Source organism: Eurytemora carolleeae, unplaced genomic scaffold (genome assembly GCF_000591075.1).
Source record: "Eurytemora carolleeae unplaced genomic scaffold, Eaff_2.0 scaffold240, whole genome shotgun sequence".
Taxonomy (NCBI): domain Eukaryota; kingdom Metazoa; phylum Arthropoda; class Copepoda; order Calanoida; family Temoridae; genus Eurytemora; species Eurytemora carolleeae.
The window spans coordinates 148,565-161,001 of NW_019396183.1; the positions used below are offsets into that span (position 1 = coordinate 148,565).

Sequence of the window (12,437 nt, forward strand, 5' to 3'; positions counted from 1 at the left end):
ACATGATTGTTATTAGTTAGGTTTTAGAAATTGTTGTACTTTAACTTGAAAGTTTAGTTTCCCGGCGAAACTGGGTTTACAATTAAGTATTTATAATTCTTTGAATCTTTGAATCATAATCTAATCAAATTTGATGCAGATGCAATCGTTAACCTAATTTTATTAGTAAAATTTTGCAGTCAATAATCACAAGATCCCCCAAAATTGGGCTGTTTGTATTACCGAAGATATGACGAATTTTGTTCAGATTTCGAAAATTGGTTTAATTAATTAAATATATTGAAATCTGTAGAAAATCCTCAACATCTTCTGTAATATTGACATCACAGCACAGGCAGACCACATTCTGGAAAAGCCTGAACTAGGGGAATTTTGTGATTGACGTTACACAGAAAAAAGGTTTATTTTTCGAAAACAATTTAAAAAATTACAAATGGCCCTGTCATCTTGTTACAATCATGTTTAATGAGCCATGCTCTGAAATTCGGGTTCTTGACACCTGTTATTTACAACAAACTTCAGAGTTTTTCAGAGTGTTAACATTTATTACTCTAAGTCAGTGACATTATTACCAACTTTAAAAATACTTAAATGAATAATATAAGAATTATTGTACAATACTATGTACATAACTGTACACTGTACAATGTACAGTAAAGCAATGGTTTAAACGCACATACTTTAACTTCACAATACAATTAAATTCAATTAATGACCAAATTTATCCAATTTCAGTAATTTTAGTTATAGGTCAATAGTTAAAGTATAAGCGCAAATTAAGCAATATCGGTAAAAATTAGTTAAAATACCGAGGGTTGAACAAACCTCCCTAAATCAAATAAATCATGATGATTTTTTATGTACTTAAACTAAAATTTCAAAATCTGGAGTCCTCCAGCTGATTTAAAACCTTCTTGTATTCCTTATTCCTCTCAGTCAAAAATAGTTCAGACCCTAAAATAAAAAAATCAAACTTTAAAAAATGGCCATGCAAAAATTAAATAATGAATTTTATGCTTATTATTAAATAAATTAATTCTTTGAATTTCGAATGTTCTAGAGAACATAAATTAAATTATTACCTTTGTCACTATTTTTATCCGAAAATTATCAGATTGCATTTTTTTAAAATTATGAAGAGATGAACAAAAGCATTATTTTTTCCGCCCTTATTATATACTTAATTATTTTGCTGCAGAGTAATCACCAGTTTACATCGTTTATTCCAAAAATGTTATTTGAAAACTTGTTAATTAGAAAAAGTGACTAAAGATTGGGAAATCTAATCATCCATAGTGAGAAGAAGTTGGGTTCTTAATCGTTTTGGTTCGTTTTAGGTTCATTTTTGGTTCGCTTTTGGTTCGTTTTTGGTTCGGTTTTGGTTCGTTTTTAGTTCGTTTTAGGTTCGTTTTTGGTTCTGATTGTTAATTCTAAAAATTGGCTTTCATTACTTTCTTACACTATGCCAAACTTATCACAATGGGATTGTACCCTGAACATCAGGGAGCAAGCGCTAATCTCAAATACAAAAGTAGTCACATTGGATTTCGAGATCAAGTCTTGTACATAAGCGTCACTTCACAGAAAAGTTTTAACTTAGGATAAATTTTTTATTTTTTAAATTTTCAAAACATATTTACCTGGTCCTCTAGCGCTTAACATTTTATTATGAGTTGGAAAGTTGGCCGGTATAGTTGGGTAGTCAGGGTAGTCTCTAAAATTTATCAAAATTTAAAAAGTATTATATAGAAACAATAAATGTAAAATTGCTATGTTAAATTAGAGTAAATAGCACGTATGAATGAAATTTTATGTTTTCAATCATAACTCATCCAACTGAAGAGCTATCATAACTAATCCAACTTAAGAGCTATCATAACTCATCCACTTGAAGAGCTATCATAACTCATCCAACTGAAGATCTATCATATCTCATCCAACTGAAGAGCTATCATAACTCATCCAACTGAAGAGCTATCATAACTCATCCAACTGAAGAGCTATCATAACTCATCCAACTGAAGAGCTATCATAACTCATCCAACTGAAGAGCTATCATAACTCATCCAACTGAAGAGCTATCATAACTCATCCAACTGAAGAGCTATCATAACTCATCCAACTGAAGAGCTATCATAACTCATCCAACTGAAGAGCTATGGATTAAGAGAAGAAGAAACATTAATCCAACTCAATAGTTTTGCTCCAACTAAATCAAGCAAACAACTATATGGTCAATTAAAACTATACGTCCATATTTTCTTACACAATTACGAGAAACATTTAGTTTTACATTGCGGAGACATGGTAGTTGAGCTGATAGTGCAGTATTGTAGAGAAATTTGTAAGAATTCATTCGAGACCTATTAGACACTATTTCGGTGTAAAATAGTTCAGCAAAAGCGAAAATCTTTTTTGGTATTAAATTAATCCTTAAAAATTCACTAAAATACTGCACTTTCGGTCAATTACCATGTCTACGCGGTCACTCCCTTTAAAGCTTTGGATTCGCTAGGTCATTGTACGGCTCAGTTACATATTCTAAAATACTTTTGCCATAAATACATTTGCCATAATTACAATTACCACAATTATTACACTTGCCATAAATACTTTCGCCAAAAATAATATTTGCCATAAATAACACTTGCCATAATGGTTGCACATGCCATAATTAATTTAGCCATTATTTTCTAACCCATACAAAGATGTAAATCTAACTGCTGTTATGTAAATGAACCAAATTTTCTCATGAAAATTAACAACTTTAGTTTTCCAAAAATGCTGCCACAGGAGAGGAATAGACATGAACACTCTGATAGAAAGAGCTTGGTGAAGAATCAATGGCAATGCAATACTTTTCCAACAGAGCAGTATTTTACCATAGATAAAGCTAGACGGCGCATAAGACGACATTTTTCATCTTGAAAGATATAAATGTACAGAGATGTTTTAAAGATATTCCTATTATATAGATTAACTAGGTGGGTTGTGAACATTGGCTGTTCTTATGTCATTGAGTACTTGTGGTGTACATGAGTTCTGAAGAGAGAAATTTAAGTTAGTTTAGTCCTTCTCATGCCCTTCTTCAGTTCTCGTCAATATGATATATTGCTCAGTGAAATATTGTTGTTCAAATAGTTCCATTCCCGGAGTTACTTTACACTCTATTCGGGAGGAATGGTTAAACCTAGTCGATTGGATAAGACCCAATCCGAATGTTATCTGCAACGAACATTAGAACACCAAACCACCCCGCTTAACATTGAAGTGACCCCTAGAAGTATGAGTTCCCGGACTGTACAATTCTTGGTGATTTTGCATGCTATCTATATTTATTTATTTATCTATGTATTTTACCCTTATTGTTCATGAGCTTTCCCTTAATTAGATTTGCTAATTGTAGTCGCAAAAGTTTTAATTATAATTGTTAAATTAAAAAAGTATATCAAATTTTGTGTTATGTTATGTTGATAATTGTAACTATAATTGAATGTAATTATGGCAAGGGAAACTTATGGCAAACGTATAATAGCAAGTGTTACTTATGGCAAACGTATAATGGAAAATGTATTTATGGCAAAAATATTATGCCAAATGTAACTGAGCCTATTGTACCTGTCATGAATACTGGGAGAATGTGAAGATCTAATATCATCAGGAAAATACGCGTGTTGAGCAAACATACGTGATACTTTCAACTTCATGCGTAGTGCGTCATCTTCCCAAGTTCTAAATACGGGGGCTATTATGGAAATTACTTGTCCCTAGGGATATTCAAGTTCAGTTTTATCTCCCTGTTTTTACGTTACAATAGAGAAGTTGCAAGAAAACTTTTATCATTGAACTTCTTAAATTCTTTTCCAATAACTATAATTTCAAATTATTTTTATTTGGAAAGTTGTATGCAAGAATTGACTGTATATGTGATAAGACAACCCATAACAGCATGACATTTTTAAAAATATTTTAAAATTTCTTAATATTACTCGTTGTGTGTGTCACTGTTTCAGAAATATGACATTCGCAGTTTAAAAAAAAAGGTCGTATTGATTCAGATAATTATTAAATTTATCATAAATGGACGTAACTCGGGAATGTATGTACAACTTGACAAATATATTTGTTATATTTTCACGAGAATTAATTGTAATTTTGTATCTCAAATCCAAAAATACTTGTTTCCTTACAAACAGCGATTTCTAAACCCTTTCACGGTTGGGCTATTTTGGTCTCATATGGGGGAGGGTAGATAGAATTGAGTATAGGTGGGCGTGATACATGTCCTTAGTCCAACTTGTCAATGCCTGCTTATTAAAAAAAGTTAGATCTCTAAATTTAATAGTAAGGGTGCGAGGGCGGATTTTTTTAAATATTCCGAAAAATTATTTTTAATTTTGAAAAATATTAACATGTAATACATGTTATTACATCCAAATTTCAAGGGCTTTTTAAGTATATAAATTTTAGCCCTGATGCTTAATTAATAAAAATGTTATTAAAGGGACCGTTCACTTATTTGGGTAATTTCTTTGTAAACTACTTACCATGTTTATAGCTATTCATTAATATTAGTCATACTTTTCAAAGATAACTATGACCAGAGAAAAAGCGGTCCAGCGGCAAGGTCTGACTGATACCTTTGCATAGACACTATTTAAACGTTTTTCAGAAACAACAGTACAATAAAATCTAAAATTATCATATTTCAATGACATCATGTGTCAACCATTATACAATAAAATGTAAAAACTTTCGATTTTAGAGTTAGCAAGAAATTAACATTTTTCGTGTTCAAACATGACAAAAGAAATAAACACGTATATACAAAGACGACTTTCTTTTTCAGACAAACCGGGATTTCAACTCTTCAATAAATCACGGGAAATAGAGAAAAAGTATCAAACCGTCAAATGTTTTAAATAACTTATATTAAAAAAATTTTAAGATATTTCCAATTAACTATCAGAAACTTCACTTTGATTTAACATTTGAAATTTTTTTAAATCCAGGACTAAAAGCATCAAATAGGTATCATAAATTTGCACTGGAATTCTGAATGATATATCGATTTTTTCTCCGACCACAGTTGTCTTTAAAAAGTAGGGTTAATACCAATGAATAGCTAATAGGCTATTTTTAGTTTACCCTCAAATTACCCAAATAAGTGAACGGTCCCTTTAAGCATTTCTGATTTTTTGTTCACAACTTTGATGTTGAAAAAGTGAAAAACTTTTAAGTTTTTTTAGAAAAAAAAACACAGAAGGGGGTTGGAAGACACCGCCCTTCCAACCGTGATAGGGTTAATTTGACAAATGATTTAACCTTCTTCTTGAGCGAAGACAGATGGCAGCAGCTGAAGTAGCGAGGCTAGCCAGAAGGGTCAAACATACTCCAACCCAGGTCACTATATAGCTCCAGCTAATTTCAACTGTTGTACTTTCCTAAATAATTTGTTTCTTTGCAAATTTTGTAAATAACGATTTCTATTGTAGGGATCTTGAATTTAATTCATTTTGATTCATTAAAAATAATAAAAAAGTATGGATCAAATTAAGATAGGTTTCAGTAAATCCCACCGTGTGTTCACAAAGCAATTTTAACTCGACAGTTTTCAGATTTTAAATTAATCAATTAAACTTGCAGATTTTAATTATTTCGTGTGTACCATTAGAAAAATGCCTCTTTTTTCAGTAGGTTTTGAATGATACATTAAATATGCATGGTGTTTTATAAGCTTACAATTTATTTTAAAGTTTTCAGATTAGTTCAACTAAATTACAGGTTTTTCATTTGTAAAATTTATTTGTAAACCCTATCAATAAAATAATCCTGACTGTTTAATAATTAAACCCAGATGTCATTTACTCTTTAAAAATTTTGGAATTTATTTTCTTCATAATTTTTTAGAGGGGAGTGACGCGGGAGAGGGGCTGACCTGAAGCCAGTCTGGCCAGCTCAGCGGAAATCCTTCATCATGAACTTTCTCCATTTCGAAGAAGAGTGCGGCATGCCAAGTGGCCATTGCGCTTGCGCCAACCAGCGCTGCCAACAGCTGAAAGGCAGCTGTTGTTATCAGCTTATTTGCAGATTGCTGCCAGCATCCGCATAATCCAAGCAATCCAACCAAGGCCATACTGGTAAATTAAAAATAAATTAAAAAATAATAGAAGGATTAAAAAATTGTACACAGGCCATAAAGCCGTGGCAGGAAGACTACATTTTAACAATGTTTGGTGTATTTGATGGTATTGTAAAACAGTAAAATTTAAACCGTCAGATTGAAAATCAATTTTTAAATTGAAACTGGTCTGTGTTCACTGTAATTACATGTTCATTGGACTATAAAAATCAAAAGAAGAATCTAACAGTCGTCCTCTGATCTACAGTTTTATGATTCTCAGTGTAAATGATTAGTGATACCTGAAAAGATATCCAAAAAGTAGAATGGGAGAACTCCTATGAAGTTGAAGCTGTGTATTTGCATGAGAAGAGAGCCCAGGGGGACTAAATACACCCTTGCTTATATCATTCAGATAAAACTCCCTGAACAAACAAAAATATAATAAAATTCAAAATATGATGTTGGATTCATAAAGCGGAGGAACTACAATTTAATAAAAATACCATTAATAAAGGCGATGAAAAATTTAGGATTTTAAAGTTTGATAACTTCCAGTAAATATCGATAATATAAGTTTAAACCCCCCATCATCTGAATAATCGAATTAAAAAAACCTGTAACCCTTAGGAGTTGGGACGCCTGAAGAATATAAAAGCATGTTTACTTACTAAAAAAGTTCTTGGAAATAATCAAGAAGCATTAAAAATTTAGAACCTGAAAGTTTGAGGGAAAAAATATTTGTAACATCCCACTTGTGTACTATGACCAAAAGAATCACATTACTCAATTTATGCAAATAAATATCAAGTACAATAGGTGGCAACAGAGAAATTGACCAATTCTACACGACGTCACAAGTGTCTAAAAAATAAAACAAGGAAAACGAAATTTTCTCACATTTGTTGACATATTTTTCAAGATTTAATAATAAGTGTAAAAACAGAAAATAAAGAGCAATTCTCTTTCGGGGCGAAAGGGTTAAAAGTTGCCAACATGGATCAAGCATTAAAGCTAAGCGCTATTTCACACAAAATTTTTAATCTAGCTGATCCCCTGAACTCACCTGGAGTAGCACCAATCATCGACAATACTGAGAAAGAGACCCGGCGAACCTTCAAGGGGGCGATCTTTTTCAGGGAAACATATTCTAAAATAGATTTCAGAGCATTTAAAAGGAAGACAGATTCTAAATCAGATTTAAAATCATTTTAAAGGGAAACAAATTCTAAATCAGATTTAAGATCATTTAAAAGGAAAACAGGTTCTAAAACAGATTTAAAACCATTTAAAGAGAAAACAGATTTAAGACCATTTAAAAGGGAAACAGATTCTAAAACAGATTTAAGAGAGTTTAAAAGGGAAACAGATATTAAAACAGATTAAAGATCGTTTAAAAGGGAAACAGATTTTAAAACAGATTTAATATCATTTAAAAGGGAAACAGTTCAAATATTTTTAAAAAGGGAAACAGATTTTAAAACAGATTTAAGAGCATTAAAAAGGAATACAGATGATAAAACAGATTTAAAACCATTTAAAGGGAAACAGATGCTAAAACAGATTAAAGATCGTTCGAAAAGAAAACAGTTCTAAAAAAATTTGCGCGGGACCTGAGAAATGGTTTATGAATCATTAAAAAAATATATACAAATTATCAAACTGTTCGGTGTTCTTAATTAATAAAAATAAAAATAAAAAATAAATAACAAAAAAATAAAACTTTGGTGAAGCTGAAGCTGATGAAAGGCAACCATAAATATTAAAAAATACTTAATAAATTTTGACAGTCATCTCGTACAAAGCATTACTTTCGGATAACCCTGATAATACATGTTATTTACCTGAATAGCCCTGTATTTCTTGTAAAAAACATGTACTCAGTATTGTTCTCTTCTCCTTGTGTTTTTACTCTAGTGCAATATAGGATAATAAGAAAATATCAAAATAGAAAAAATATTTTTTTCGTTATTCGAATTCAAAATGTAAACATAATTTCTAGGAAACCGGTTCCTCTTTAACGTATTTCTCAATTCATTTTTAATGGAGAAAAAAATATATTTCCTAATCATTATTCTAATTTAGAGGGTACTTACTGACTAGAGAGGGCCCATTGGCAATAGTTTCAAGATTTTTAATCAAAATTTGTGTCGACTGTTAATATTAAAAAATACAACATTTTTCCCCCATTATAGAAATATATTTCTATAGAATATTTGAATTCTAATATTTTAATTTAAAAAAATAAGCTAAAGACAATTTTTGAGAAAAATTTCTGTTTCGACAAGAAATAACAGATTGCATTAAAAAACCGATTATATAATATATATCGTATAATTTAGATAAGGAAAAAGATTAGGGAGGAAATTACTAAATAATTAAATCAGAGAGAATTGATTGTATTTAAGGAGGCTTAATGTATTGAATGTACCAGGGATGATTAATATATTGAGCGTACCAGGGAGGATTACTATATTGAGTGTATTCAGAGAGGATTACTATATTGAGTGTATTCAGGAAGGATTAATATATTGAGTGAGGATTAATATATTGATTGTATCCAGGGAGGATTGAAACATTGATGCTATTTTCCTAGCTCTGTCTACCACTGTACGAGTCCAATGATCTGTTGAAACACCTAAATAAATTAAAATTTAACATATTAATATTATTTTATAACCACGAAATGGATTCAGATACGACTAAATTGTCTTACTTTTCTATATTTCGTATTTCGTCCTTTTTTACTTAATAAATCTAACCCTTTATTTTTTTTACCTTAGTTCACACCCAAACATATTCAATCCTAATATGAATTTGGAATTTTTTTTTCCTATTTTCAGAATAGCTTCTCAATAGCATGCTTAAGGGAAAGAAACCCTAGTGCAAAACAGGAAAAATATCTGTCCTATTGAACTATAATGTGTAAAAAGTTAAAAATCTAGTTTTTTAGTCTTTAAACATTAATTTTGACTCTTTTAGAGTCTTTTAAGTCAACAAAAATTGTCGCCTGCAGCGCGATTTTTGTTCCTAATTATGAATTCTTTGTCTCTAAAAAATCTTGCCCCCACCCCCCTCACTTAAATCCTGTATCCGCCCCTGGTTCCCTCCATCTTTTCCCTGTTCCATCCCATCCTGTTTCTTCCCATCCTGTTCCCTCCCACCCTTTTCCCTCCCATCCCGTATCCTCCCATTCTGTTCCCTCCCATCTTAATCTTTCCAATCCTGTTCCCTCAAATCCTGTTTTCTCAAATCCTGTTCCCTCACACCCTGTTCCCTCACACCAGCTGTTCCCTCCCATACTGTTCCCTCCCATCCTGTTTTCTTACATCCTACTTTCACCCTACAAAATTAAAATTGGAATTTAAACAATTTTGAGATTCCAAAACAGGAATAGCTCTTGAAAAAGTTAACAGGCCGTACCATGACCATTGAGAATTGAATGTGCCATTAATTTACCTATCGACACTAAGGCCATTGCTGACAGACTCGCTACAGCTCCCAAACATAATACAACTAGACTACAACATTCCCTTCCCATATTCTTCTACAATTATGTATAAAACATTAAAGGGACTGTAATATATGTATAAGATGACAATGCTCCCAAACATAATACAACTAGACTACAACATTCCCTTCCCATATTCTTCTACAATTATGTATAAAACTTTAAAGGGACTGTAATATATGTATAAGATGACAATGCTCGAATCAACATTATATCCAGGGATAATAAAAATGGTTCAATTAAGGGTATCGTTGTGAATTGGGCATTGCCATCTTTGCACGGAGGGTCACTTGAAATTCCGCTTACAGTCTCTTTGATTCTGTATTCATCACTTTTACCACTATTAATATTTAATAATCTTGGAATGTTTAAAGCACCATGTAGTTTTAAATTGTAAAAATGTGTTATAAATTAGATGTACAGTATTACACAATGTACACAACGTTCACAATTAAAACTTTAGAATATATAGGCGAACCGTATGGAAATGAAATCAGGGAATACTGAACTGAATTGTTAGGGTTAAAGTGGGGGGGGGGGTGCTATAACCCAACAGGTAATTGGCGCGTAGGTCAGCTGAAAAACCTGTTTTCAGAATACCTGTCGAGTGTTGTTCTACCTCCCTCCTAATACCCTTTCCCCAAATTCCCCCCAATTCAAATTGCCATTAATTGTAAATATCACTCTGCAGTAATTTTCAGATTCGTTTTCAGACCTTTTGCCGTACATCAAGGAACGTTTGAGGCCACAATATTCAAAACATTTTTAAATTACATACAAAACAACTGTAATACCTGTAATACCTATAACTCTCACTAAATGTGAATATAAAGTATAACCATAAAGGATGCGAGTTAACAGTTTTGAAGAGCTCCATATAATTAGTCAATTAAAAAACTAAATATCTGCAGAATTCCATTATGAGTAGATTTAGAAAACGACATTTTTAAAAAACTCTTGTGATATCTCAAAAGTTCTGGGTTAACTGTACTTTAACTGTATTTGCCCTTTGAAATGGAAGAATCATAGAATAATAAGTTGTATACATCATAAATAGGACTGGGCGTCATTCCTGGGGAATGATTGTTCTTAATCATAAGAATGAATGGAATTATCAAGAACATTCCCATCGTTCCGAAAAAACAAACAAACACATATAGAACGCTTTCTTAATAATATTGGAATGATTATTAGAAGAGCGAACATGGAACGAACATTGTTTGAAAAGAACGATAAAATTAGGACCGCATTCTTATTATCAGGAACGTGATCTAAGTCCGGAACATGCAGGGGCGTAGAAGGGGGGCCTTGGTCCATGCTCCCCCCCCCTACACGGGGGTGGTGGCTCATTAAATATTACATCTGGAGATTTGTTGAAAAAAACTCGGATTTTTGATTTTGGAAACTTTTAAAGCTTTTCATAATCTTTTTTTAAAATCATTTTGTAAATTTCTTTTATCATTTCTTCAAAGTTAACAAACCTGCAAAGCAGTTTAATTAATAAAGAATCAATTGAGAGCTTTAAAGTGACTGCAAACATAATTTAATTCTGATTCACAACAATACCTTACAAAGCTTTGTCTGATCAAGTATTGCATTAAATATCCATGTTTTTCATTTTGAAAACTGATTATTTTCATTTGTGGGTTTTCTACAAAAGTGACTCATGCATTTCAATTGCTTCAGAAACGATGGAGAAATGAAGGTTTCAAAGGTACATCGGACATGCCATTATTCCACTCTAGAAACGGAGGGTCACTTCAAATTACGCTTGTTTTCCATTTAAGAATAATTACATCAAATAAAAAAAATAAACTTTAAAATTTCACTTTTGCCCTCAACTAAAGTTTTATCAAAAAAGCTTGAATCAAGAGTGCCTTCATTGTAAAAATAGATTTGAAAATATAGATAATAATATAAATATATATATATTTATTAAGAAACTTTTCCATCTCTATTTTTTACTTCTTGAAGCTTACACCACAGTATTAAGAGGGACTGTTTGATGAGTCCACTACAGAAATTAGATAAATAATTTATTAACACTTGGGATGGAACCGTTCTCGACTAAGAACACAAAGAACGAAATGGAATGGGATGGAACCGTTCTTGACTAAGAACATCAAGAACGGAATGGAACGGAACATGGATGGAACAATTGGAAAAAGAACAAACAAGGAACAAAAAAAATTGGAATCATAAATGGATATTATGTTGAGATTTGAGTTAAAGACTAGAAACCATAAAAAGATGAAATACTAAAATATTTTGCTTGCACAAATAGCCATAAATTATTTTCGCTGTAAAAGCTCAAGAAAAAGCACTTCAGACTAAAAGCTTCACGCTCAGACTGAAATGACCCCCCCTCCCCCAACATTAAAAAATTCCAAGCTACCTGCCTGCACAAACAAAATTATTATCTTAAAATAACTTAACAACTAATTTATTAATTAGGTGTTACTCAGGTAAATGTGTTTAAATCAATTCTTTAAATAGACTTTAAGAATCTACCTATAGAAGCAAGCTTCCTCCTATTTTCTAGGATTGTTTCCCCCCTTTCTGCCTGATCCTTAGCTTGTCTCAGAGCCGTTTTACTTTCTAAAAAGATTTTAAACTTAGCAACCATAAATTAAATTGTTTAAATGTCGTTCTTCTGTTTCAAAGTTTTATGGTATCAAAGCTTATGCTGAGATGAACTCGGGAATGCATGACAGTTTGTCAGAGAATTGATTCAGGGAAAATGATATCGTTCTCTAGGAATATACCGGGTCTGTCCTAGTGAACGATTTTTGGACCCCCCCCCCC

General features: G+C 31.8%; 1 protein-coding gene across 1 annotated transcript; it reads right to left on the reverse strand.

The window, feature by feature from the left end:
- Positions 1 to 387: 387 nt before the first annotated feature.
- On the reverse strand, positions 388 to 9,687 carry LOC111697486 (uncharacterized). Its single transcript, XM_023467507.1, has 10 exons — positions 9,581 to 9,687; positions 8,714 to 8,759; positions 7,966 to 8,034; positions 7,188 to 7,271; positions 6,424 to 6,546; positions 5,939 to 6,137; positions 5,326 to 5,444; positions 3,619 to 3,732; positions 1,641 to 1,714; positions 388 to 954 (listed from the first exon to the last, which is right to left on the reverse strand). Exons 1-10 carry the CDS (start codon positions 9,660 to 9,662, stop codon positions 878 to 880), a joined length of 987 nt encoding a protein of 328 aa, XP_023323275.1. The 5' UTR covers positions 9,663 to 9,687; the 3' UTR covers positions 388 to 877.
- Positions 9,688 to 12,437: the final 2,750 nt, after the last annotated feature.

Coding starts and splice junctions, on each gene's coding strand:
- LOC111697486 (XM_023467507.1), bottom strand. CDS start 9,662: ATGGGAAGGGAATGTTGTAGTCTAGTTGTATTATGTTTGGGAGCTGTA. Junction 8,760..9,580: donor AATGGCCTTAGTGTCGATAG/GTAAATTAATGG, acceptor TAATTTATTTAG/GTGTTTCAACAGATCATTGG. Junction 5,445..5,938: donor GCTGGCCAGACTGGCTTCAG/GTCAGCCCCTCT, acceptor CAAATTATTTAG/GAAAGTACAACAGTTGAAAT.